Raw genomic sequence first — 22,902 nt, forward strand, 5'->3', positions numbered from 1 at the left:
ACTATGGGAAGCTAGAGAAGAAATTGCAAATGCCCTGGCTGAGATATATGAATCAACATTAGATATTAGCGAGGTACCGGAAGATAGGCTAATACTGAGCCTTTATTTAAGAAGAGTTTCAAGGAAATGCCTGGGAACTAAAGACCAGTGAACCTAGCATGCAGGCAGGCAAGTTACTGGATAGTATCCCGAGGCAAAAGATATACATGCATTCGGATAGACAATAGCTGATTAGGGATCGTTAGTTTAGTATTGTACATAGGAGATCATGTCTCACAAAACTGATGTGAGTTTTTTTGACGATGTAACCAAAACAGTTGATGAGGGCAGAGCCAGAGACATAATAGATTTAGGAATCTATAAGGCATTTGATAAAGTTCCACATGGTAAGCTGCCCTGGAAGATTAGATTGCACGGGATCCAGGGGGAGCTGGTCGATCTGGATAGAAAATGAGCTTTGCAGAAGGAAGCAGAGGGTGATTTGTGGAAGGTTGTTTATCGGACTGGAGGCCTGTGACTAGTGATGTACCTCAAGGGTCGTGCCGGGCCCATTGCTGGTTTGTGGTTTCTAACAACAATTTCGATGAGAACGTACAAAACATTATTAGCAAGTTTGTAGATTACACTAAAGTGGGCTGTATTGTAAATAGTGATGATGGTTATCAAAAATTACTGCAGGATCTTGACCAGTAGGGAAAGTGGGCTGAGGAATGGCTAATTGAGTTTAAAGGGTTTCGGCCCGAAACGTTGCCTATTTCCTTCGCTCCATAGATGCTGCTGCACCCGCTGAGTTTATCCAGCTTTTTTGTGTACCTTTAATGCAGATAAATGTGAGGTGTTGCATTTTGGGCAGAACCTTCACAGTGAATGGCATGGCTCTGGGGAGTGTTGCAGAGCAGAGAGATCTTGGAGTGCAGGTACATAGTTCATGTTATAGGAGCAGAATTAGGTTATTCGGCCCAACGAGTCTACTCCACCATTTAATCATGGCAAATCTATCTCTCCCTCTCAGCCCCATTCTTCTGTCTTTTCTCATTACCCTTGACACCCTTACTAGGGTTCCTTGAAAGTAACGTCACAGGTAGATCGGGTAATCAAGAAGGCCTTCAGCACATTGGCTTTCATTAGCCAGGCTATTGAGTATAGAAATTGGGATATAGCATTGAGTATTGAAGTAAACCAGCATCTGCAGTTCCTTCCTACACATAGAAGTTGGGATGTTATGTTACAGTTGTACAAGATATTGGCGAGGCCATATTTGGAGTATGTTGTTCTGCTTTGGTCACCTTGCTATCGTATAGATGTTAAGCTGGAAAGAATGCAGATAACATTTAAGAGGATGTTGCCAGAACTGAAGGGCCTGAGCTACAGGGAAAGGTAGGGCAGACCAGGATTTTATTCCTTGGAGTGCAGAAGGCTGAGGGGTGATCCTATAGATGTGCACAAGAGGAATATATATAGGGTTGATGATGCACAGAGTTCTTTACTCAGTGTAGGGGAATCAAGAACTAGGGAACATAGGTTTAAGGCAAGAAGAGAAAGATTTAATAGGAACCTCAGGGGAAACTTTTTCCATAGTGGGCATATGGAACAAGCTACTATAGGAGGTAGTTGAGGTAGATAGTATAATAACATTTAAAAGACATTTGGACAGGTGCATGGATAGGAAAGGCTGAGAGGTATATGGGCCAAACGCGGGCCGGTGGGACTAGTGTAGATATGGCGTCATGGGCAAGTTGGGCCATGGGGCCAGTATCCATGCTCTATGATTCTATGCTAATGTGTCCTTAATGCCTAATTATTCTCTGCGGCCCCTGGTTACCTCCACTAATCATGCCCCAGCCTCTGTCATTTCCACCCCTCTCTCCCCCATCTAATTCCATCCATCCATCCACTCCTCCTCATCTGGATCCACACTGTGCGCCTGACCACTTTTTACTGGCTATCTCCCCTGCTCACTTTCAATCCAAAGGAAGGGTCTTGACTCAAAATGTCAAATATCATTTCCTTTATCTGGTGCTGTCTAACCTGCTGAATTCCTCCAGCAATTTGTTTTTTGCTCCAGATTCCAGCATCTGCAGAATTTTGAAGTTGTTTAATTACTATTTAAGTTTATCTGGAATCAATGAAGCTTCAACTAAAGCAAGTATTTCAGGAAATAGAATGGATGTGTAGAATTTGAAGGAAACAGGAATAAAGCACATACGAACATTTTAGAAAATGATTTCAAACCTCAGTACTCTTGTTCTTCAATGAGCAACAAGGAACATTTTAGAGTATCAGGTCTTAACAGTTGTATTCTTCCAGGACCATCCAAAGATAAAATCAAATTGTATCACTTAAGTTTTATATGGAAACTATGGAGCCTGGTAACAAAATCCAATTACTGCTAAGTGAAAGTAAATTTGAAACAGTACAGGTTATTAATTTTCCAGATCTGATTGGATTTCATTATTTGTCAAATGAATGATCCAAATAAAACATTAATTTATTTTGGAATGATGTGAGAATTGACCAAAAATGTGCAAATATATAAATGTACAATTTTATACACACACCTTTTTATTTTAAAAGCATTCAGAGATTATATTCGTTGATAGGTTAAATTAAAAGGGTCACATATCCTGGTTCAATCCAAGATAGTCAAACATGTCACGTACTTACTATTTAGCAGAGTCTGACAATTGATATTCTCGCCTTCGGTCATAACACTCTTGAATTCCTGGATCATGCCACAGAGTCTTTATTGCACTTACATATGGACTACTGAACGATGCTACTTTTTCTACATCAACCTCTCGAATCAATTGTGCATTGGCCTAGAAAACAAAGAAAATATGATTCTCTTAAATTTGGTTCTTCACCAAGATACTAAAATTATCTAGTATACATTTAAAAAGACAAACTATCAATTACAAAGGACCAAAACCAAAGCTCATTTCTGTAAATAGGATCAGCAATTAAGGCTCATTCCGTTGAAACCAATCAAGCCTGATACTCCCAGAGTACACTGCTCGCTCTTGGCTCCACCACTGCAGATTCTGACATGCTCCAACCGCTTGTGACCATCGTTAAAAACCCATACTCAGTAACCATATTTCCCGCAAACATTGTTATTTCCAAGTACTAGTCTTCAATCCAGTTTTTTATCGAATGATTGCCATGAAAATATATTTTCAGGCTAATAAACGGAGTAAAGGTACCTCAATTCCATATACTTCTATCATGTGTCCTTTCAACCTCCAGCATCCCAGAGAAAACAATTTAAGTTTGTCTCTCCTTGTAGCTAATACCCCCTAATCCAGGCAGTATTGTGGTTAACTTCTTCTGCACTCTCTCCTTCCTTCACATCCTTCCTGTAATGGGGTGATCATTACTCAATACTCCAGATTCCAGCATCTGCAGAATTTAAGTTGTTTAATTACTATTTAAATTTATCTGGAATCAATGAAGCTCCATATAAAGCAACTATTTCAGGAAATAGAATGGGTGTGTAGAATCTGAAGGAAATGGATTAATCTGAAAATAGGTGCAATACTTAAAATGAAGCCAAACCAAAGTCTTATAGAACTGCATCGACCTCGTGATTAATATACTCAATGCCCCAATCAATGAAGCCAAATATATCATACATACCTTTACACTATCTACTTGTGTTGCCACTTCCAGGGAACTATGAACCTGGACCCTAAAATTCTTCTGCACATCAATGCACATCTTGCCATCAACTGAATACTTTCCTTTTACATTTGCCCTCCCAAAGTGCAACACCTCACACTGGATAAATGTGAGGTTATCCACTTTGATGGCAAAAACAAGAAGCCAGATTATTATCTGAATGGTGTCAGATTAGGAAAAGGAGAGGTGCAACGAGACCTGGGTGTCCTTGTATATCGGTTAATGAAAGTAAGCATGCAGGTACAGCAGGCTGTGAAGAAAGCAAATGGCATGCTGGCCTTCATAGCAAGAGGATTTGAGTACAGGAGCAAGAAGGTCCTACTGCAGTTGTACAGGGCCCTGGTTGGAAGGCACCAGAAGCATTATGTGCAGTTTTGGTCTCCTAATTCAGAGGAAGGACATTCTTGCTATTGAGGGAGTGCCGCGCAGGTTCACCGAGTTAATTCCCGGGATGGTGGGACTGAAATATGATGAAAGAATGAATCAACTGGGTTTATATTCGCTGGAATTTAGAAGGATGAGAGGAAATCTTATAGAAACATAAAATTCTTAAGGGATCGAACAGGCTAGGAAAAATGTTCCCCATGTTGGGGAAGTCCAGAACCAGGGGTCACAATTTAAGAATAAGGGTAGACCATTTAGGGCTGAGAGGAGGGAAAACTTTTTCACCCAGAGAGTTGTGAATCTGTGGAATTCACTGTCACAGAGGCCAATTCACTGGATGTATTCAAGAGAGAGTTAGATATAGCTCTTAGGGCAAAGACAGACACAAAAAGCCAGAGTAACTCAGTGAGACAGGCAGCATCTCTGGAGAGAAGGAATAGGTGATGTTTCGGGTCGAGACCCTTCTTCAGACTAGCTCTTAGGGCAAACGGAATCAAGGGATATGGGGCGAAAGCAGGAACATGGTACTGATTTTGGATGATCAGCCATGATCATGGTGAATGGCAGTGCTGGCTCAAAGGGCCGAATGGATTACTCTTGCACCTATTTTCTATGTTACTACTTGCTCCAATGAAACTCCATTTTTAGATTTAGGATTACTGTCATGGACAGTGAAACTGCTATCCAATCAGATCAGATAACACTGTACATAAATACAATCAAGACAAATGTAAATACAATAGATAGATCAAAGGGGAACATCCAAAGTGCAGAATATAGTTCTAGGCATTGTAGCACATCAGTCACATAGACAAAGTCCAATGTCCACAGTGAAGTAGAGGTGAATTAGAAAGTATCCATAGCTTATGGCAGGACCAGTCAGAAGCCTGACAACATAAGGGAAAAAGATGCTCCTGAGTTTTGTGGTGTGCGCTTTCAAGCTTCTGTATCTTCTGCCTGATGGAAGCAGGCAGAAGGAGGAACGACCAGGATAGGACAGATTGATTAGTTTTCCTGCTTTTTCGAGAGCATTAAGTGTAGTTAGAATCAATCATGGGAGGTCTGGTGTGTGTGCTGGTCTGGGCTACATATACAACACTGCAATTTCTTGTCGTCTTTGGGAGAGATGCTCCCATACCAAAGTGTGATACAATCTGATATTATGCTCTCTATGGTGCATCCGTAGATGTTTTAGTCATTGGAGACATGCCCAATATCTTGTCTTCTCAGAAAGTACTGACATTTCTCCACCCATTCCTGTGGTTGATCTATATCCCGCAATATACGTTGACAGCCTTCCTCACCGTCTGCAAGCCCAGTAATCTTGATGTCATCTGCGAACTTTCTAACCAACCCATTTGCATCTATGTTCATGCAGGAGATGTTACACCTGTCCCTATGCCTCCTCCCTCGCCTCCATCCAGTAACTGCAGCAGTCATTCCAGGTGAGAGAGGTTCACGTTCACCTTCTCTAACCTCATCTACCGCACCTGGTATTCCCAATGTGGCCCCCTGTACATCAGCAAGACCAAGCGTAGACTTGGCCACCACTTTGCCGAACATTTGCGCCTGTTCCACCAAGGCTGACTGAATCTCCCTGTTGTTACTAATTTAACTGTTCAAGTTCAAGTGAGTTTATTGTCATGTGTCCCTGTATAGGACAATGAAATTCTTGCTTTGCTTAAGCACACAGAAATAGTAGGCATTTACTACAAAACAGATAAATGTGTCCATATACCATGATATAAATATATACACACATGAATAAATAAACTGATAGTGCAAATAACAGAAAGTGGTTGGTAATAATCAGAGTTTTGTCCGAGCCAGGTTTAATAGCCTGATGGCTGAGGGGAAGTAACTATTCCTGAACCTGGTTGTTGCAGTCTTCAGGCTCCTGTACCTTCTACCTGAAGGTAGCAGGGAGATGAGTGTGTGGCCAGGATGGTGTGGGTCTTTGATGATACTGCCAGCTTTTTTGAGGCAGCGACTGCGATAAATCCCCTCGATGGAAGGAAGGTCAGAGCCGATGATGGACTGGGCAGTGTTTACTACTTTTTGTAGTCTTTTCCTTTCCAGGGCGCTCAAATTGCCGAACCAAGCCACGATGCAACCGGTCAGCATGCTCTCGACTGTGCACCTGTAGAAGTTAGAGAGAGTCTTCCTTGACAATCCGACTCTCCGTAATCTTCTCAGGAAGTAGAGGCGCTGATGTGCTTTTTTGATGATTGCATTAGTGTTCTCGGACCAGGAAAGATCGTCAGAGATGTGCACGCCCAGGAATTTGAAGCTCTTGACCCTTTCAACCATCGACCCGTTGATATAAATGGGGCTGTGGGTCCCCCTCCTACTCCTTCCAAAGTCCACAATCAGTTCCTTGGTTTTGCTGGTGTTGAGGGCCAGGTTATTGCGCTGGCACCATATGGACAGTTGCTCGATCTCTCTTCTGTACTCTGACTCATCCCCATCAGTGATACGCCCCACAATAGTGGTGTCGTCAGCGAACTTGATGATGGAGTTCGCACTGTGGTTCGCTACGCAGTCATGGGTATAGAGTGAGTACAGCAGGGGGCTGAGCACGCAGCCTTGAGGTGCTCCCGTGCTGATTGTTATTGAGGCTGACACATTTCCACCAATACGAACAGACTGTGGTCTGTGGACAATGAAGTCAAGGATCCAGTTGCAGAGGGATGCGCAGAGACCCAGTTCTGCGAGTTTGGTAACCAGTTTGGAGGGGATGATTGTGTTAAATGCCTAGCTGTAATCAATGAATAACAGCCTGACATATGAGTTTTTGTTGTCCAAGTGGTCCAGTGCGGAGTGGAGGGCCAGCGAGATCGCATCCACCGTTGATCTGTTGTGGCGGTACGCGAACTGCAGTGGGTCCAGGTTTTTGTCGATGTAGGAGTTAATTTGCTCCATGATCAACCTCTCAAAGCACTTCATCACCACCGGCGTTAGTGCCACTGGTCGATAGTCATTGAGGCATGTCACCTTACTCTTCTTGGGCACCGGTATAATTGATGCCCTTTTAAAGCAGGTGGGGACCTCAGACCTCAGAAGTGAGAGGTTGAAAATGTCCGTAAAGACTCCCGCCAGTTGGTCCGCACAGGTTTTTAGAACACGACCGGGTATACCATCAGGACCAGGTGCTTTTCGGGGGTTCACCCCTCTGAAGGATTTCCTGACATCGGCCTCTGTGACTGAGACTGAAATGCCATCGCAGCGAATGGGGGATCGGGAAGGCACATCAGTATTCTCCCTGTCAAAGCGTGCGTAAAACGCATTGAGCTCGTCAGGGAGTGATGTTACACCGGCATTCGAGCTGCCTCCTGGTTTTGCCTTGTAGGAGGTGATTGCATTCAGACCCTGCCACAGCTGCCGAACATCTGTCTCGTCCTCCAGTTTGGAGCAGAAGTCCCTTTTGGCCTTTTTGATGGCCTTACCAAGGTCGTATCTGGTCTTCATGTAGGCCACTGTATCATCGGAGGTGAATGCCCTGTGTCTGGACTTCAGGAGAGTGCGGATCTCAAAGTTCATCCAAGGTTTCTGATTGGGAAACACTCGGAAGGTTTTTGTAGGGATGCAGTCCTCCACACATTTCTTTATGAAGTCTGTAACGACTGTGGCATATTCGTTCAAGTCCGTTGCCGAGTCCTTGAACATTGCCCAGTCTACAGACTCCAAACAATCCTGGAGTTGTTCTTCTGCCCCCCCCGACCAGCTCTGTGCTGTCCTCACTTCTGGGGGTGCGCTCTTTAATTGCTGCTTGTAGGCAGGAAGAAGCAGCACCGCGGTATGGTCGGATTTACCGAAGTGAGGGCGAGGGATAGAACGATAGGCATTCTTGATGGTGGTGTAGCAGTGGTCGAGGGTGTTAGGTCCTCTGGTGCAGCAGGAGACATGTTGGTGGAAGTTGGGGAGTGATTTCTTGAGGTTCGCCTTATTGAAGTCCCCAGCAATGGTGGTAAATGCCTCGGGGTAAGACGTCTGGTGTTTGTTGACCACGGCCTGCAGCTCCTCCAGTGCCAGACGGACGTCTGCCTGGGGTGGGATGTAGACCGCGGTCAGGATAACGGAGGTGAATTCTCTCGGGAGGTAGAAGGGACGGCACTTCACCGCCAGATGTTCAAGGTGTGGAGAGCAGGAGTTGGACAGGACTGCCACGTCGGAACACCACGCAGAGTTGACCATGAGGCAGACGCCCCCTCCTCTCCCTTTCCCAGATGCCAGGGTACGGTCCATGCGGTGGATGGAGAACCCTTCAGGCTGGACCGCTGAGTCTGGGGAGCTGGGGGTGAGCCATGTCACAGAAACAGAACACAGAGCATTCCCTCAGCTCCCTTTGATAAAGCAGTCTTGCCCTTAAGTCCTCCACTTTGTTTTCAAGGGACTGTACATTAGCCAGTAGGATAGTAGGGAGAGGGGGCCGAAGTCCCCTGCGCTTCATTCTGACCTGAAGTCCTGCCCGACGGCCACGTTTCCGGACACAATGGAGGCTTCCCCTTTGTTTCCAGGTACTGTGCTTGCTGTACCTGCTGTTTCTGCGGACCTGCGCTGGAACGGGGATTCCCTCACAGACGGCAGCTCCAGCTCCGTAACGAACGGGGATTCCCTCAAAGTCGGCAGCTTCAGCTCCGTTGTTGCTGGGAGATCCAGCCCGTCGGCTCTGGGGGTCATCCCGGCGTTTCAAGGTACAGTACCTGTGATCCACAGTCGGGTCGGGAGTTCCACAGCCAGCGTGGGAAAGTTTAAAGTCAGGGGTTCCCGCAGCTGCGGGAGATCGCGAAATTGCGAGAGCCTTGAGGTGCTCAAGCAGCTTGTCCGAAACGGCACCGATTTCTGCCATTTTTCTGATCCAGGTAAGTTGTTGGAAGTTGTAGTTGAGCCTTTTATTTTCCGGAGCTCCGCAAAAGTCGCCGCAGGCAGGCGCCACCTTGGATTATCTTTCCAACTGCCCTACCTATTCCAATACTGACGTGTCTGTGTGCCTCTATTTCCAAAGTGAGACTACATGCAAACTAGATGAACAGCACCTCAGATTCCACATTGGTGGCTTACAACCCAACGGTATGGACATTATATTTTTTCCAGTTTTAAGTAACAAACAGGCTAAATCCTGTCTGCAGGTGCTCGTCTGTACGGAGTTTATACGTTCTCCCTATGACCTGCATGGGTTCTCTCCGGTATCCTCCCACACTCCAAAGGCTTACAGGCTTGTAGTTTAATTGGCTTGGTATGATTGTAAATTGTCCCCAGTGTCCGTGTAGGATAGTGTAAGTGTGCGGGGATCGCTGGTCTGCACGGACTTGGTGGACCAAAGGGTCTGTTTCTGTGCTCTTTCTCTAAACTAAACCCACAACAGCCTCAGCCTGCTTCCCCCTTCCCTTTCTCCCCCAACAATGAGTTTTCCCCTCCCCCAAAACTTGGCTGACTTTGCACCGGTTTCCTCCCCCACTCCCCGTCCACTTGTACCATTTACAATGGATGCACAATTTGCAACTTTACTATCCCAGAGTTTAAAAATTTGCAACTCTTTATGCGCTCGGCCTCTCACCAGTCTCTTTGGCCTTTGTCCAATGATTTGCCCATCAAATTTGCCTGTTGCTGATGCTAGTTTGTTTTTTTAAATCATAATTTTCCTCATCGTATTTAAATTACCCAGTTATCATACCAGAATTGGTTTTTTTTTAATTCTGCTTTTCAGTCAGACCTTGCATGTTGGTCAGGTAGTTTAATTATTATGCTACTGTACCCTGTTGGAAGGGCAAAAGGGAACAGCGGCTAGTTTCAATCACAAATCTTAGTACTGTGAAGTTTACATCTTATTATGAACACTCCTCCTCCTTCCTTAAATTCATTAGTTTCCTCCCATAGACAAACTGATGCCAGTTGGTAGGTTAATTGGTTACTCTAAATTATGCTGAGCCGAAGTGAATGATGGGAGAATCATGGTGCAGAAAATGACATATGGAAGAGTTTACTGAGAGATAAGGGAAATGGAATTGATGGGATTGCTCCGAGAATTGGCATTAACTCAAATTGCTTCCTTCTTTCTGATGAAAAATTCATGTGACACTTTTTGCCATATAATCACCATAAGAAACATCACACAGTGGCATTAGATTGGATGAACAAAATTTAATTCAAGGAGGTTGATTTTAGTAAGCCATATAAAGAATTGGTCAGAGAATTTCAGAGCTCAGGGACTCGGCAGCTGTAAGCACAGCTGCCAAAGGTGAATCAATTAACATCACGCATGCATAAGGGACACAACCATACGGGTGCAAATATCTGTTTTTTTCCCCTGAAAACAAAGTCACATAATTAAAGGCATTTTGCTGGATTTAGGGTCAATGCAGTCAAGATTAAAAATTCAATAGTGGGAAAGAAATATAATTGTAGGAGATTGGGCTACAATAGCTCCTGGAAAGATTGAACTTAGAGATTAAATGGAAAATGTGAACTATTGTTTGAATGACAGGTGAGACACAATTTAAGACAAAAATAGCAGACCTCACATTGCCCAGGTAGACAATGATTTATGTATTTCTTCAAGCTATGTCCCACAAATTGGGCTACTGGCCCAAAATTGAACTGTTAATCAATGCCTTGAAAAGGGTAACATGAAATTGTTTGAAAGCAAAAAATACATTTTATTCATTGTTGAGTGGCATTGGGAATTAAAACGTGAAACAGGCTAACATTCAGAAATTTGCAGTTGAGCTACATGCACAATCAAATGCACTGCTTTCTGTAATTACCAAAAGCACAACTGCTGTGAGACTCAAGGAATATGCTAAACTGCCACAGCAAAGCTGGGGCAGGAATTTACAGCAACCATGTGGATTCAAATAAAGAACAGTACAAATAAAGAAAAAAGATGGAAGTAATTCCCTACTTTAGAATTTTGGGTTACCTTTCAATGATACCACTTGAATATAGTAATTTTGAAGGGCAATCAATATAATCAAGCAACCTCTAAACTTCCTAGCCTAGCTCCACTGATGGAGCTCACTTGGATTTTAACAGAGAAGCATACACTTGAAGGAATTTCCTAACATTTACAATGTGGAATCTACACACTCTAGCACATGGCAATATTTACCAGATTTCTGGAATCATATTTATACTATTTGTGCTGGTGCTTTCAGACAAGGAGCTGTGGGAATTTTAATTATTCTGTACTGTTTCGGAAATGAATGTATGGTTTGATTGCTTAAAAACCTGAATATATTTTGCTGTAAAGTCCTCAGGCACACCCATCTTCAGCTGCTTTATCAATTATCTTCCTTCTATCGAAAGTGGATAATTGTTGATGATCACAGCGATCAAGTCTATTCACATCGACTACAATAACAAAGCAGTTTATACCATGTGCAGCATGCCCTGGTTAATATTCAGGCTAGCTCTGATGTTGATAAGTTAAATCAGTGCTGCTGAAGTGGCTGACAAAGACCAGGGCAAGAAAAAATAAAGAGTTAGGAAGCAACTCATTACCTGACTTCCTAATTGCCCTGTCCCACGGTACGAGTTCATTCCAAGAGCTCTCCTGAGTTTGCCCTGATTCGAACTCTGAGATTTACAGTAATGGCCGCTCGTCGGTACTCAAGGCTCTCGTGGACATTTTTCAACATGTTGAAAAATCTTCACGAGTCTTCTCGAGCTTACCTGCTGTTAGCGAGTCTTCCCGAGTACCTTCCGTTAGCGTTACGAGCCGCTAAGAGACGTCCCCGAGCTCCAACGTACCCGCTACGTTCATTCTCCGTGGTTATCACGAGTTTGATTTTTTTTTTAAACTCGGGAGAGCTCTTGGAATGAACTCGTGCTGTGGGACAGGGCCATAAAGCCTATTATCAATACAGTCTCACAATACTCATTCTAATTGTGAGGCTGGGCGTAGCTTCAACAACACAACTCGGCTTTCGAGCACCTCAGCCAACAGATTCAATATTTAGTCATTACACTTTTGGCACATAGAGTAGCGTTTATGCTGTACTGCAACAACCCACCATAGGTTCTTTTGACCTTCTGAACTGAAGACTTTCATCTACAAAGGCAAAGGTAGTCATTAGTTGGCAATGTCCCTATCTCCATGGCTTAGAAATATGAAGCATTGCATCATCATCAAGTTAATTGCTGAAGCTCGAAAAGGACAGTGTCTGTAGTACAAGGAGTGCTACCATTCAAAGTGGTGGACTCACTACTATCTTAAGGGCACTGGGGATGGGCAATAAATAATGCCTGCCTCACAGCACTGGAGACCCGGATTTGATCCCAACTACGGGTGCTGTCCGTACAGTTTGACCGTTCCCCCCGTGACCGCATGGGTTTATTCCGAGATTTTCAGTTTCCTTCCACACTCCATAGACAGACAGGCCTTGTGGGTTAATTGGATTGGTATAAGTGTGAAATTATCAATAGTGTGTGTAGGATAGCGTTAATGTATGGGGATCGCTGGTTGGTGCAGACTCGGTGGACCGAAGGGCCTGTTTCAGCACTATCTCTAAATTATAAAAAATACATTAAAAAAAATTGTGTCTGATCAATATATGATTATAACTACGTTAGGAAAAGGGAAAGTAAATGAAGCATGTACAATATAGACTTTCATAATGCATTTGACAAATTTAGGGTTCCCAAAATTGGGGAGGCTATATTCGCATTAAGAAAGTCGCAGTTAGTAGGGGGAAAAAAAAGTAATTCTCAGGTTGGTAGACAGTTACTAGTAGGATGCCATAAAGATAAATAATGAACTATCAGCTCAATTATTTGTATCAATATTTTTTTTTTTTAAGTATTCTAGACAGGTTCAGTGAGTAGACAAAGGCAGATGCAAAATAATGTTGGTTAAAGTGATATTATTCATTTGGCTAAGATGGATATATATTTTTTAATAATGAAATCTGAGCGCGTCATTTTATTAAACAAAGAAAAAAACAAGAACCAGTAATCAGGATGAAAGCTGCAAGTTGGCCTAATCACATAAGAGTTCAATATAGAACTAAGGAAGCCTTGTTGCAGCCATTCAGGACTTAAGAATACCACATTTGAGGCACTGTATGTAGTTTTAATTGACATTGAAATAATATACTCTCCTTGAAAGTAGAATGCCTAATTCTTGGGATGAGGAGATCATCTTTTTGGAGGAATGCAAGTTTGGAATAATTGTTCATCTTAATGAAACCCAAAGGCCATGAAAGGTTTGAAAAGAGAATTTGCTGACAGGCTGGTTTCTCAGGTTGAAGGGGTCAGAATGACAGGGCATAGGACTGATTATGGCATAATAGCAAGCTCATAATATGCTATCCTATTGTTTGAAGATTCCTATAGGTTCCACAGTGTTTTCTCACGCTCCTTTGAAACTCTCCAGGGTCTCATTGTTGCACTGCTATCAAATTTACATGGTCTGTTTCCACATTCCTTTTAATCTCGCTGGTCATTAATACTGAGTGACTTGAGGGATAAGGATGTCAATCAAGAAATGACATGATGTGTAGATCAGCTTGGACCTTATTTTGATAACCACTACAGTGGTAAATGTATGACTTACCAATGCTTCTATTTGGTGTTGCTTTATTATTGCCATGTATACAAAGAGTGAAAAAGTTTACTTTGCGTGCAATCATGGCAAATTAATTAAAATATTCAAGAATTTTCCTAAATTGTTTGTGGTGCAGTGGCTTTGTGTTCATGTTAAATCACAGTTCAACAAAATGTGACCCAACCAAACTGGATTTGTTTTCCTGCAGTTTTATCCAACATAGTGTGAAGCACTGGAAGAATTCAAAACACTATTTTCAAGATGAGCTGCAATTATTGATTTCATCCCAAAGACAGAGAAAAAGTCCTGTTGAATTAATACCATTGTTCAGCATGACATATGCACCAATGCGAAAGAAATGAGCACCAGGTTCTCAAAGTTAAACCCAAATTCCACAGTTGGGATAAGGTGCAGCTTGCAAATCAAGTGGTCTCATTTGGAGCTACAAAATCACTACAGTTTGAGACGCAAGGAGCACGAGTGAATCCAAGTGCTTAAAGGAGAGAATGAAAAGGACGAACATTTGACATTTGACATTTGAAAATGCCTTACACTGAAAAAAATGGTTGCCAATTATGCTAGATGTACTATGACCAAACTGAACAAATTCAAATCTATCCACCTACTCTTCAACAAACTTAAGTTTATTCTGTCAAGAGTAAACTAATACAGCAACAATTAATTGGTATTAGAGGTTGATCATAAAGTAATGGCAGATGTACAATTCTCACACAAGCCAGCTTTCATTCTTTCCAAGCAGGAGGTATTACAATTTAACGAAAAGGGCATTTTGTTTTCTTAACATTAAAATACAAGAAGAAATATAGAACTCGAGTACATCTTACAAAAGGTAATAAAAATGTGAATACAAATAGATATGCAATCGCACTAAAGTGTGCAAAAAAAATGCTGAATTGCTTTGACTAGTATCATGATTGCCATATAATTTTACGAGACAAATTTGTGGAATTAATTTATTTTGTTCTAGCTAAATATCCTGCAGGGCAATAGCTAATCCTCTTTGCTATATGACATGCACACATGTGCTTAATTGAATGAACAAGTGACAAAATATCGAAAATATTACATCTCACATTTGATAAATATTTATTTGCCTTTAAGTACGATTTACAAACACACTGCACCACAACGGTTCATCAAATCCTTCTGGCAAAATGTCTCTATACTTGAAATGCAAATATTCACAGCTCACTAACATCCTTACTAGTCTGGATAATACGCAATCCCAACCCCATTGCGGTTTATTTTGAAGTGCTGTATTGGAGTAACTCAGTGGGTTAGGCAGCATCATGAGTATATGGATAGGTGGTAATTTGAGCTGTTTCCAAAATTTCAAATTAAGTCTTGCCAAAATATAATTGGCAAGTACCAGTTTCCACAGCTACATCAATACTGTGAAATTAAAGTATTGCGCGATGTGACACTGTTCCACAAGAACGCAAGGCAATCAACCCAAATTGTATTGCAGTATTTTCAAATTTCCTTCTGGGCCCAGTAATTGCAATAAAAACACAAAATGACACATTTGATAGTCAGTGAGCAACATCAATGGAGACATAAGGAACTGCAGATGCAAGAATCTTGCAAAGAACACCAAATGCTAGAGCAACTCAGCAGATGAGGCAGCACATCTAGAGAATATGGATAGGCAAAAGAAATTGCAGATACTGGAATCTTGCATAGTCTGGTCTCATAACCAAAACATCACCCATCCATGTCCTCGAGAGATACTGCCTGACCTGCTAAGTTACTCAGCACTTTTGTGTTCCATTCTACATCTGTGTCACATATACATATAATAGCAGCTAATAAGTAAACTCTCATTTCCAATGATAATTGTTTTGAGAGCTGCAAAATGCTTATCTTATGTTGTCCGAGTTAGAAATATTAACCATATCCATTGCCACAAATCTTTTTTAATGTTTCAGTTAGCATGCTAATTTAGCAAGCAGTTGCAAGTTTCCTCTTTCGTATGAGAAGCAATAATCATTGGGAGCATTGTTCAGTTCGAATGAGCAAATATCTGGCAAATGGAGTATAATGTGGGAAAATGTGAAGTTGTCCATTTTGACAGAAATTGAAAAAAAAAACTAGATGGCAAGAAATTATTGAGCTGAATTGTAATTGGATTTGAGTTGTCCTAATGTGAGATTCACACAAAGCTACCACACACAAACAGTTAGTAATTAGGAAAGCTAAAATTGTTATGTTTTCTTGCTAAATTAATTGTATACACGTCCATTGACACTTGGTCATCAGGCAAAGGTTTTGCTACAACTTGTGCACATTATTTTCCTTATTTAGGAAGGATGGTAACTAAAAGTAGTGGCTTACAATACTGATAACTGGCATGGGTAGGAGTTCATGGGGAAAGGTTAAACAGACCAGGCTTATCTCGAGGCTAGTGGAATTTAAAAGTGTAAGGAGATTTAATTGAAGCATATCCATGCTATCAAAACCCCTCAAGATTTTATGTGGAGAGATTTATTGTGGGAAAATGTAAAATTAGAGATGATAGTTTGAAAATAAGATGTCAATTTAAGACAGTGATGATAATTTTCTTTGAAACTCTTTTCCTCAGAGGTGGGGGAAGTTGTCTTTAATTTTTTAAAAAGACAATATTGGATAGATTCTTGATAACCTATTGGATGAAAAGTTACTGAGAGTAGATAGGACTGTAGATTTGAAGTTACATTCAGGTGGTAGAACATATCCAAACTTCAACTGGTGTCTACTCGCGCACAAGTAAAAGGCAGATTTAAAAACCAATTGACTATCTGTTAATTAAAATAATGTTTAAACTAGATTGGCAGAGAGACAGAATTAAAAGGCAGGAGTGAGGCAAGTGAGAGTCTCTAAGTCAATGAAAATAAGTTCCATAGACAGGGTAGGCAGTGACTGGGCAGTAGGCAGAAAGGATTAACTTTATTTCAATACGAGAGGATCGACAGGTCAGACGGATGAACTCAGGGCGTGGATAGGTACGTGCGACTGGTACGTTATAGCCGTGAGGGAAACCTGGTAAGGAAGGAACAGGACTAGCAACTTATCATTTCCGGGTATAGGTGCTGCAGGCAAGATAAAATTGGAGGTCAAAGAGGAGGGTATCGCTTTTCTGATTAAGCTGAATGTCAAGGCTATCATCCAAGATTACATTATTGATGGCTTGTCCAATGAAGTTCTTATGTGGAGTTAAAAATAAAAAGGGGATGATCATCTTGTTGGGAGTGTACTAAAAGCCCCCAAATAGTCAATGGAAAATAGAAGAACAAATATGTTTGGAGATTGATGGCAGTTGTAAGACTAATAGGTCAGTGTAGGGGTTTTTAAACTTTCCTAATATATACCAAGGATATATTGGGGGGGGGGGGGGGGGGTAGGAACTGAAAGAAATACACATTAGTCAGAAAATTGTGTAAGGTAAACTGTTGGGACCGAAGGCAGATAAATCCTCATGGTCTGCATCCCACAGTATTCAAGGAGGTGGCCCGAGAAATCGTGGACGCATTGGTGATCATTTTCCAGTGTTCTATAGACTCTGGATCAGTTCCTGTGGAGGGTGGTTAATATACCTTACTTTTTAAGAAAGAAGGGAGAGAGAAAACAGGGAATTATAGACCAATTAGCTTGACATTGGTAGTGGGGAAGATGCTCGAGTCGATTATTAAAGATGTAATAGCAGCGCATTTGGCCAAAGTCAGCATGGATTTATGAAGGGGAAATCATGCTTGACTAATTTTCTGGAGTTTTTTGAAGATGTAACAAGTAGAATGGGTAAGGGAGAGCCAGTGGATGTGGTGTATCTGGACTTTCAAAAAGCCTTTGACAAGGTCCCACACAGGAGAATAGTGTGCAAAATTAGAGCACATGGTATTGAGGGTGGGGTATTGACATGGATAGAGAACGGTTGGACAGACAGGAAGCAAACAGTAGGAATTAACGGTCCTTTTCAGAATGGCAGGCAGTGACAAGTGAGGTGCCGCAAGGCTCTGTACATGGACCCCAGTTATTTACAATATATATTAATGATTTAGACAAAGGAACTAAAAGTAACATCTCCAAGTTTGCGAATGACACAAAGCTGGGTGGCAGCGGGAGCTGCGAGGAGGATGCTATGAGCCTGCAGGGTGACTCGGATAGGTTGGGTAAGTGGGCAGATGCAGTATATTGTGGATAAATGTGAGGTTATTCACTTTGCAGCAGATTATCTGAATGGTGTTAGATTAGGAAAAGGGGTGGCGCAACAAGACCTGTGTGTCCTTGTACATCAGTCACTGAAAGTATGCATGCATCCAGGTACAGCAGGCAGTGAAGAAAGTAAATGGCATGTTGGCCATAGTGAGAGGATTTGAGTATAGGAGCAAGGAGGTCCAACTGCAGTTGCACACACTGATGAGACCACACCTGGAGTATTGTGTGCAGTTTTGGTCTCCTAATTTGAGGAAGAACATTCTTGCTATTGAGGGAGTGCAGCGTAGGTTCACCCGGGATGGTAAGCCTGACATATGAAGAAAGAATGGATCGACTAGGCTTATATTTCACTGGATGAGAGGAGATCTTATAGAAACATAAACTTCTTAAGGGATTGGACAGGCTAAATGTAGGAAAAAAAATTCCAATGTTGGGGGAGTCCAGAACCAGGGGTCAGTTTAAGAATATGGGGTAGGCTATTTAGGACTGAGATGAGGAAAATCTTTTTCACCCAAGGAGTTGTGAATCTGTGAAATTCTCTGCCACAGAAGGCAGTGGAGGGCAATTCACTGGATGTTTTCAAGAGAGTTAGATATACAGGTGCACAACCTTTTATCCGAAGATCCAAATAACGAAAACCTCCGAATAGCGGCCATTTTTTCGGTCCTTGAAGAAAGGTCCTTGAAAACGTTCACCAAGGGCGGCCCGCAGAGGTGACAGCGGAACCTCCGGTTGGTCCTCGAAGAAAGGGGAACTAAATCCCCATTCATAAAAGAGAAGGTGAGGCTATATTGCGCGGGAGGGTTAATAATTAACAATATGCTGCTGCCTGCCCGCTGAGTTAAAAAGTTCCCACGGTAGACTCACGATACACAGTGTATCGTGAGTCTTGCATGGGAACTTTTTAACTCAGCGGGGCAGGCAGCAGCAGATTTTCGCTCCCTTCAGTTTCACCCCACCTACACCCCATCTGCTTCCCGGCCATGTGTGTGACCCCTTCCCTCCCCTCTCCAGCTCCCCGCCCATTGCACCGGCGTGGGGGCTTTGCACTGTCTTCACGTCGGCGATTGCAGCGGGACCAACGGGACACCGACCCCCAGGCCCACTGCAAGCACAGAGATCCCAGAGACCCACAGCCAGCAGCAGCCCAGCCCCGTTCCAACTCCAGAGGAAAACTGCAAACTGGCCGGAGACGTCAGGACCACCAGAAGCCGTTCCCCGAGCTGCGCCCCCTCATCGGGACACCGACCCCCAGGCCCACTGCAAGCACGGAGATCCCAGAGACCCGCAGCCCAGCCCCGCTCCAACTACAGAGGAACCTGGGTTGCGGATGACGGGGCGCAGCTCGGGGCGTCGTAGTTGGTCCTGACGTCTCCGGCCACCTGCCATCCTCCGGGAACTGTACCGCCCTTGCAGGAGAGTGGGGTTGTTTGCAGTTGCAGAGGGAGGGGGCAAGGGCAGTACAGTTCCCAGTCTCAGCTCCTGTCCATGGGGGTGGCCGGAGACGTCAGGACCAACGGGACACCGACCCCCAGGCCCACTGCAAGCACGGAGATCCCAGAGACCCACAGCCAGCAGCAGCCCAGCCCAGCCCCGCTCCAACTCCAGAGGAACACGTAGGGGCAGAAGCTGATGGTGTGCAAGGTACGTCTTGTTCTTGGGGTGGCGGATGAGGGGGCGCAGCTCGGGCTGTGGGCGAACTGCCACTTGTCGCCGTAGCGGCCCATCGGGGAGTGGATTCCTCTGGAGTTGGAGGGGGAGAGGGGTATTGTGCTGTTTGATCGCCCCCTGCTATCCCAGGGACAGGGAGACACAGCGGCTTTTTAGACTGGTGGGCAATCACTTCCAAAGTTCTGCCCACACAGCCAGTACACCTCTCCTACACTGCATTTCATACAAACATTTATTCTGCAAGAAAAAACTACATTGAAGACTCAAACTCGCGACCGAGTTTACTGCCGGGATCAAGGCACAAACTCGCGACCTTGCGGATATGAGCCGAGCACTCTACCACTGAGCCAGCCTTTAAAATCTACGCTAAAACATTTCCATTCCGAAGACCGACAAATTCTGAATTACGAAAAGTGTCTGGTCCCAAGGCTTTCGGATAAAAGGTTGTGCACCTGTAGCTCTTCAGGCTAACAGAAAGGTGTACTGGTTTTGTATGATCAGCCATGAACATATTGAATGGTAGTACTGGCTTGAAAGGCTAAATAGCCAACTCCTGCACCTATTTCCGATGTTTTTATGTTCTGTGACTGCCATGGTATCAAGTGCTAAGACGGGCTGGAATTTATTAACGGTGTTAAAGAAAGTTTTCTTAGCCAATATATAGAGGGCCTTACAAGGTAAGAAAGTATGATCTTCCCTTAGATAATTGGGAAGGACAAGTGACTAAAGTGTCAGCGAGTGAGCCTTTTGGGACCAGCAACCACAGTTTTATTAGTTTTTAAATAGTTATGGATAAGGGCATGATTGGTCCACAAGTTAAAGTTCTGAAGGCCAACTTTGACATAATTAGACAATTCTGTGGGCTGTTTGTCGGCAAAGGGATATCCGGTAAGTGGGATACTTTTAAAAGTGCGTTGGTGATAGTTCAAAGAGTTCCTGCTAAAGTGAAGGACAAGGCAGTTGGGAGTAAGGACCCCTGGATGATGAGAGAAATTGAGGCTCTGATCAGGAAAAAGAGACATGGGCCATGAAAAGGCAGCTCGAATCAAGTGTATCCCTAGAGGAGTTTAGAAGACTGAGGAGCATTTAAAAAAAATCAGGAGGGCAGAAAGCAGGCCGGAGATAGACCTGGCTGGTAATATTAAGGAGAATCCAAACATTTTTTTAGGTACATTAGGAGAAAGAGGGTAACAGAGAGAGAATAGTGCGCGCAGAAACCAAATGCCGACATCCAAGTGAGGAGACGCAGGAGATGAGAAATGTTTAAGAAGGAACTGCAGATGCTGGAACAATCGAAGGTAGACAAAAATGGTGGAGAAACTCAGCGGGTGAGGCAGCATCTATGGAGCGAAGGAATGGGTGACTTTTCGGGTCGAGACCCTTCTTCAGACTGATCAAGTCTGAAGAAGGGTCTCGACCCGAAACGTCACCCATTCCTTCGCTCCATAGATGCTGCCTCATCTGCTGAGTTTCTCCAGCATTTTTGTCTACCCAGGAGATGAGCAAGGTCGTCAATGAGTATTTCTCCTGTTTTTACTGTGGATAACAACACAGAGACTAGGGAACTTGGGACAGGTATCGAAGATGTCTTGAGGACAATCCATTATGGTCATGGAGGTGATGTACGTCTTAAGGCTATGAATGTAGACAAGTCTTCCGAGCCTGATCAGATCTATCCAAAGACACTTTGGGATGCTAGAGAAGAAATTTCAGGACCCCTGCTAAACATGAATTATCATTAGACACGGGCGAGGAGCCGGAGGAGTGGAAGGTGGCTAATGTTGTGCCATGGTTTAAGAAGAGATGCAAAGAAGAGCCTGTGAACTGATGACCAACGAGCCTAACAATTGGGTAGGTAAGTTACTGGAGAGAAATCTGTGGGATAATATTATATGTGCATGCAGATGAGAGCAAGGCCATAGACATTGTCTATATGGACTTGAGCAAGGCTGCCAGAGTCAGAGTGTCACACAGCATTAAAACAGGCCCTTCAGCCCAACTTGCCCATGCCGAGCAAGATGCCACATCTACACGAGTCCCAGCTGCCCACATTTGGCCCATGTCCCTCTAACCCCTGTCCAAATGACTTTTAAATGTTGTTATAGCAGCTGCCTCAACTACTTTCTCTGGCAGCTTGTTCTATATACCCACCTGTATGGGAAGATTTGTCCCTCGGGTTCCTATTAAATCTTTCCCCACTTACCTTAAGCCTATGTCCTCTGGTTGTTGATGCTCCTACTCTGGGTAAGGTGTTTTCTAACTGTAGGCTATAACTTGTGGTGTGCTTCTGGAATTGGTGTTGGCCTATTACTGTTTATGGTTTATATCAACATTTAGATGAGAATGTACAAGGCATGATGAGTAAGTTTGCAGATGACAGATAAAATGGATGGTATCATAGAAGGTGAAGATGGATATCAAAAATTGCGGCAGGATCTTGATCAACTCAGCAAAAGAATGACTAATGGAGTCTAGTGCAACCAAGTGTGAGCTGTTGCTTTTTGGGATGTCAGGACATGATTTTCACAGTGAATGGTAGGACCCCAGGGAATGTAGGTGCACAGTTCCCTGAAAGTATCATGAATTCACCAAGTCTTTTATCCAGGGCACCGGAATCAAGAACCAAAGGACAATGGTTTAAGGTAAGAAGGGAAAGATTTAATAGGAACCCGAGAGGTGATCTTTCCACTCATGGGTCTATGGAATGAACTGCCAGAGGAGGTAGTTGAGGCAGGTACAATAACATTTAAGACACTTGGGCGGGTACATGGATAGGAAAGGTTTAGAGGGAAATGGGACTAAATTAGATGGAGCATCTTGGTCGGCCTAGATGAGTTGGGCTGAAGGGTCTGTTTTTCTGCTGACTACAATTGAGGTGATAAGTTCAGACTTATTAAATGGCAAGGATAACAACTTTTTTCTAATTGTGTGCACATTACAAAAATGAAAACATTGTGCCATTTTAACAAGTTACCTTGTTTTGCTCATACTTGTACTGAATTTTAAGCGTTTCCATGGCTCTGATCATCGACTGCATGGCAGTGAATATATTTTGGTAGACTAACTTAGTAAAACCCCGTTTGTCATCATCCGAATATCCACTTCCATGAATGATCCGCATCTGTTTGATGAATGTGCTCTTGCCGCTTTCTCCTGTGCCTAGAAAAGCAACAAGTCCATAAGGTCAGCACAAGATTTAAGTTTAAATATTTCATTTCACTATCAATTAATGTCATTACTTTATGAAAACACTGCACAGTTAACAATAAGCATTACAAATTATATAATGACCAACTTTATGAAGATGCACCCTTCATTAGATTTATTTTCATGAACCGAGTTGTGTTAACAGCAGATTAACACAAGTAACTGACTACCTACGAATAGTGAAAGGTTTGGATAGAATGGATGCG

General features: G+C 43.1%; 1 protein-coding gene across 1 annotated transcript in view; it reads right to left on the reverse strand.

Annotated features, from left to right (window-relative positions):
* Nucleotides 1–22,902, reverse strand: part of LOC116989282 (guanine nucleotide-binding protein G(q) subunit alpha-like) — a 105,219-nt gene that overhangs the window by 20,305 nt on the left and 62,012 nt on the right. The window contains exons 2-3 of the mRNA XM_033046494.1: nucleotides 22,464–22,648; nucleotides 2,665–2,819 (exon numbers count right to left, since the gene is read on the reverse strand). Coding sequence (XP_032902385.1) covers nucleotides 2,665–2,819; nucleotides 22,464–22,648 — 340 coding nt within the window. The remainder of the gene's footprint in view (nucleotides 1–2,664; nucleotides 2,820–22,463; nucleotides 22,649–22,902) is intronic.

Source organism: Amblyraja radiata, chromosome 29 (assembly GCF_010909765.2).
Source record: "Amblyraja radiata isolate CabotCenter1 chromosome 29, sAmbRad1.1.pri, whole genome shotgun sequence".
Classification (NCBI taxonomy): Eukaryota; Metazoa; Chordata; class Chondrichthyes; order Rajiformes; family Rajidae; genus Amblyraja; species Amblyraja radiata.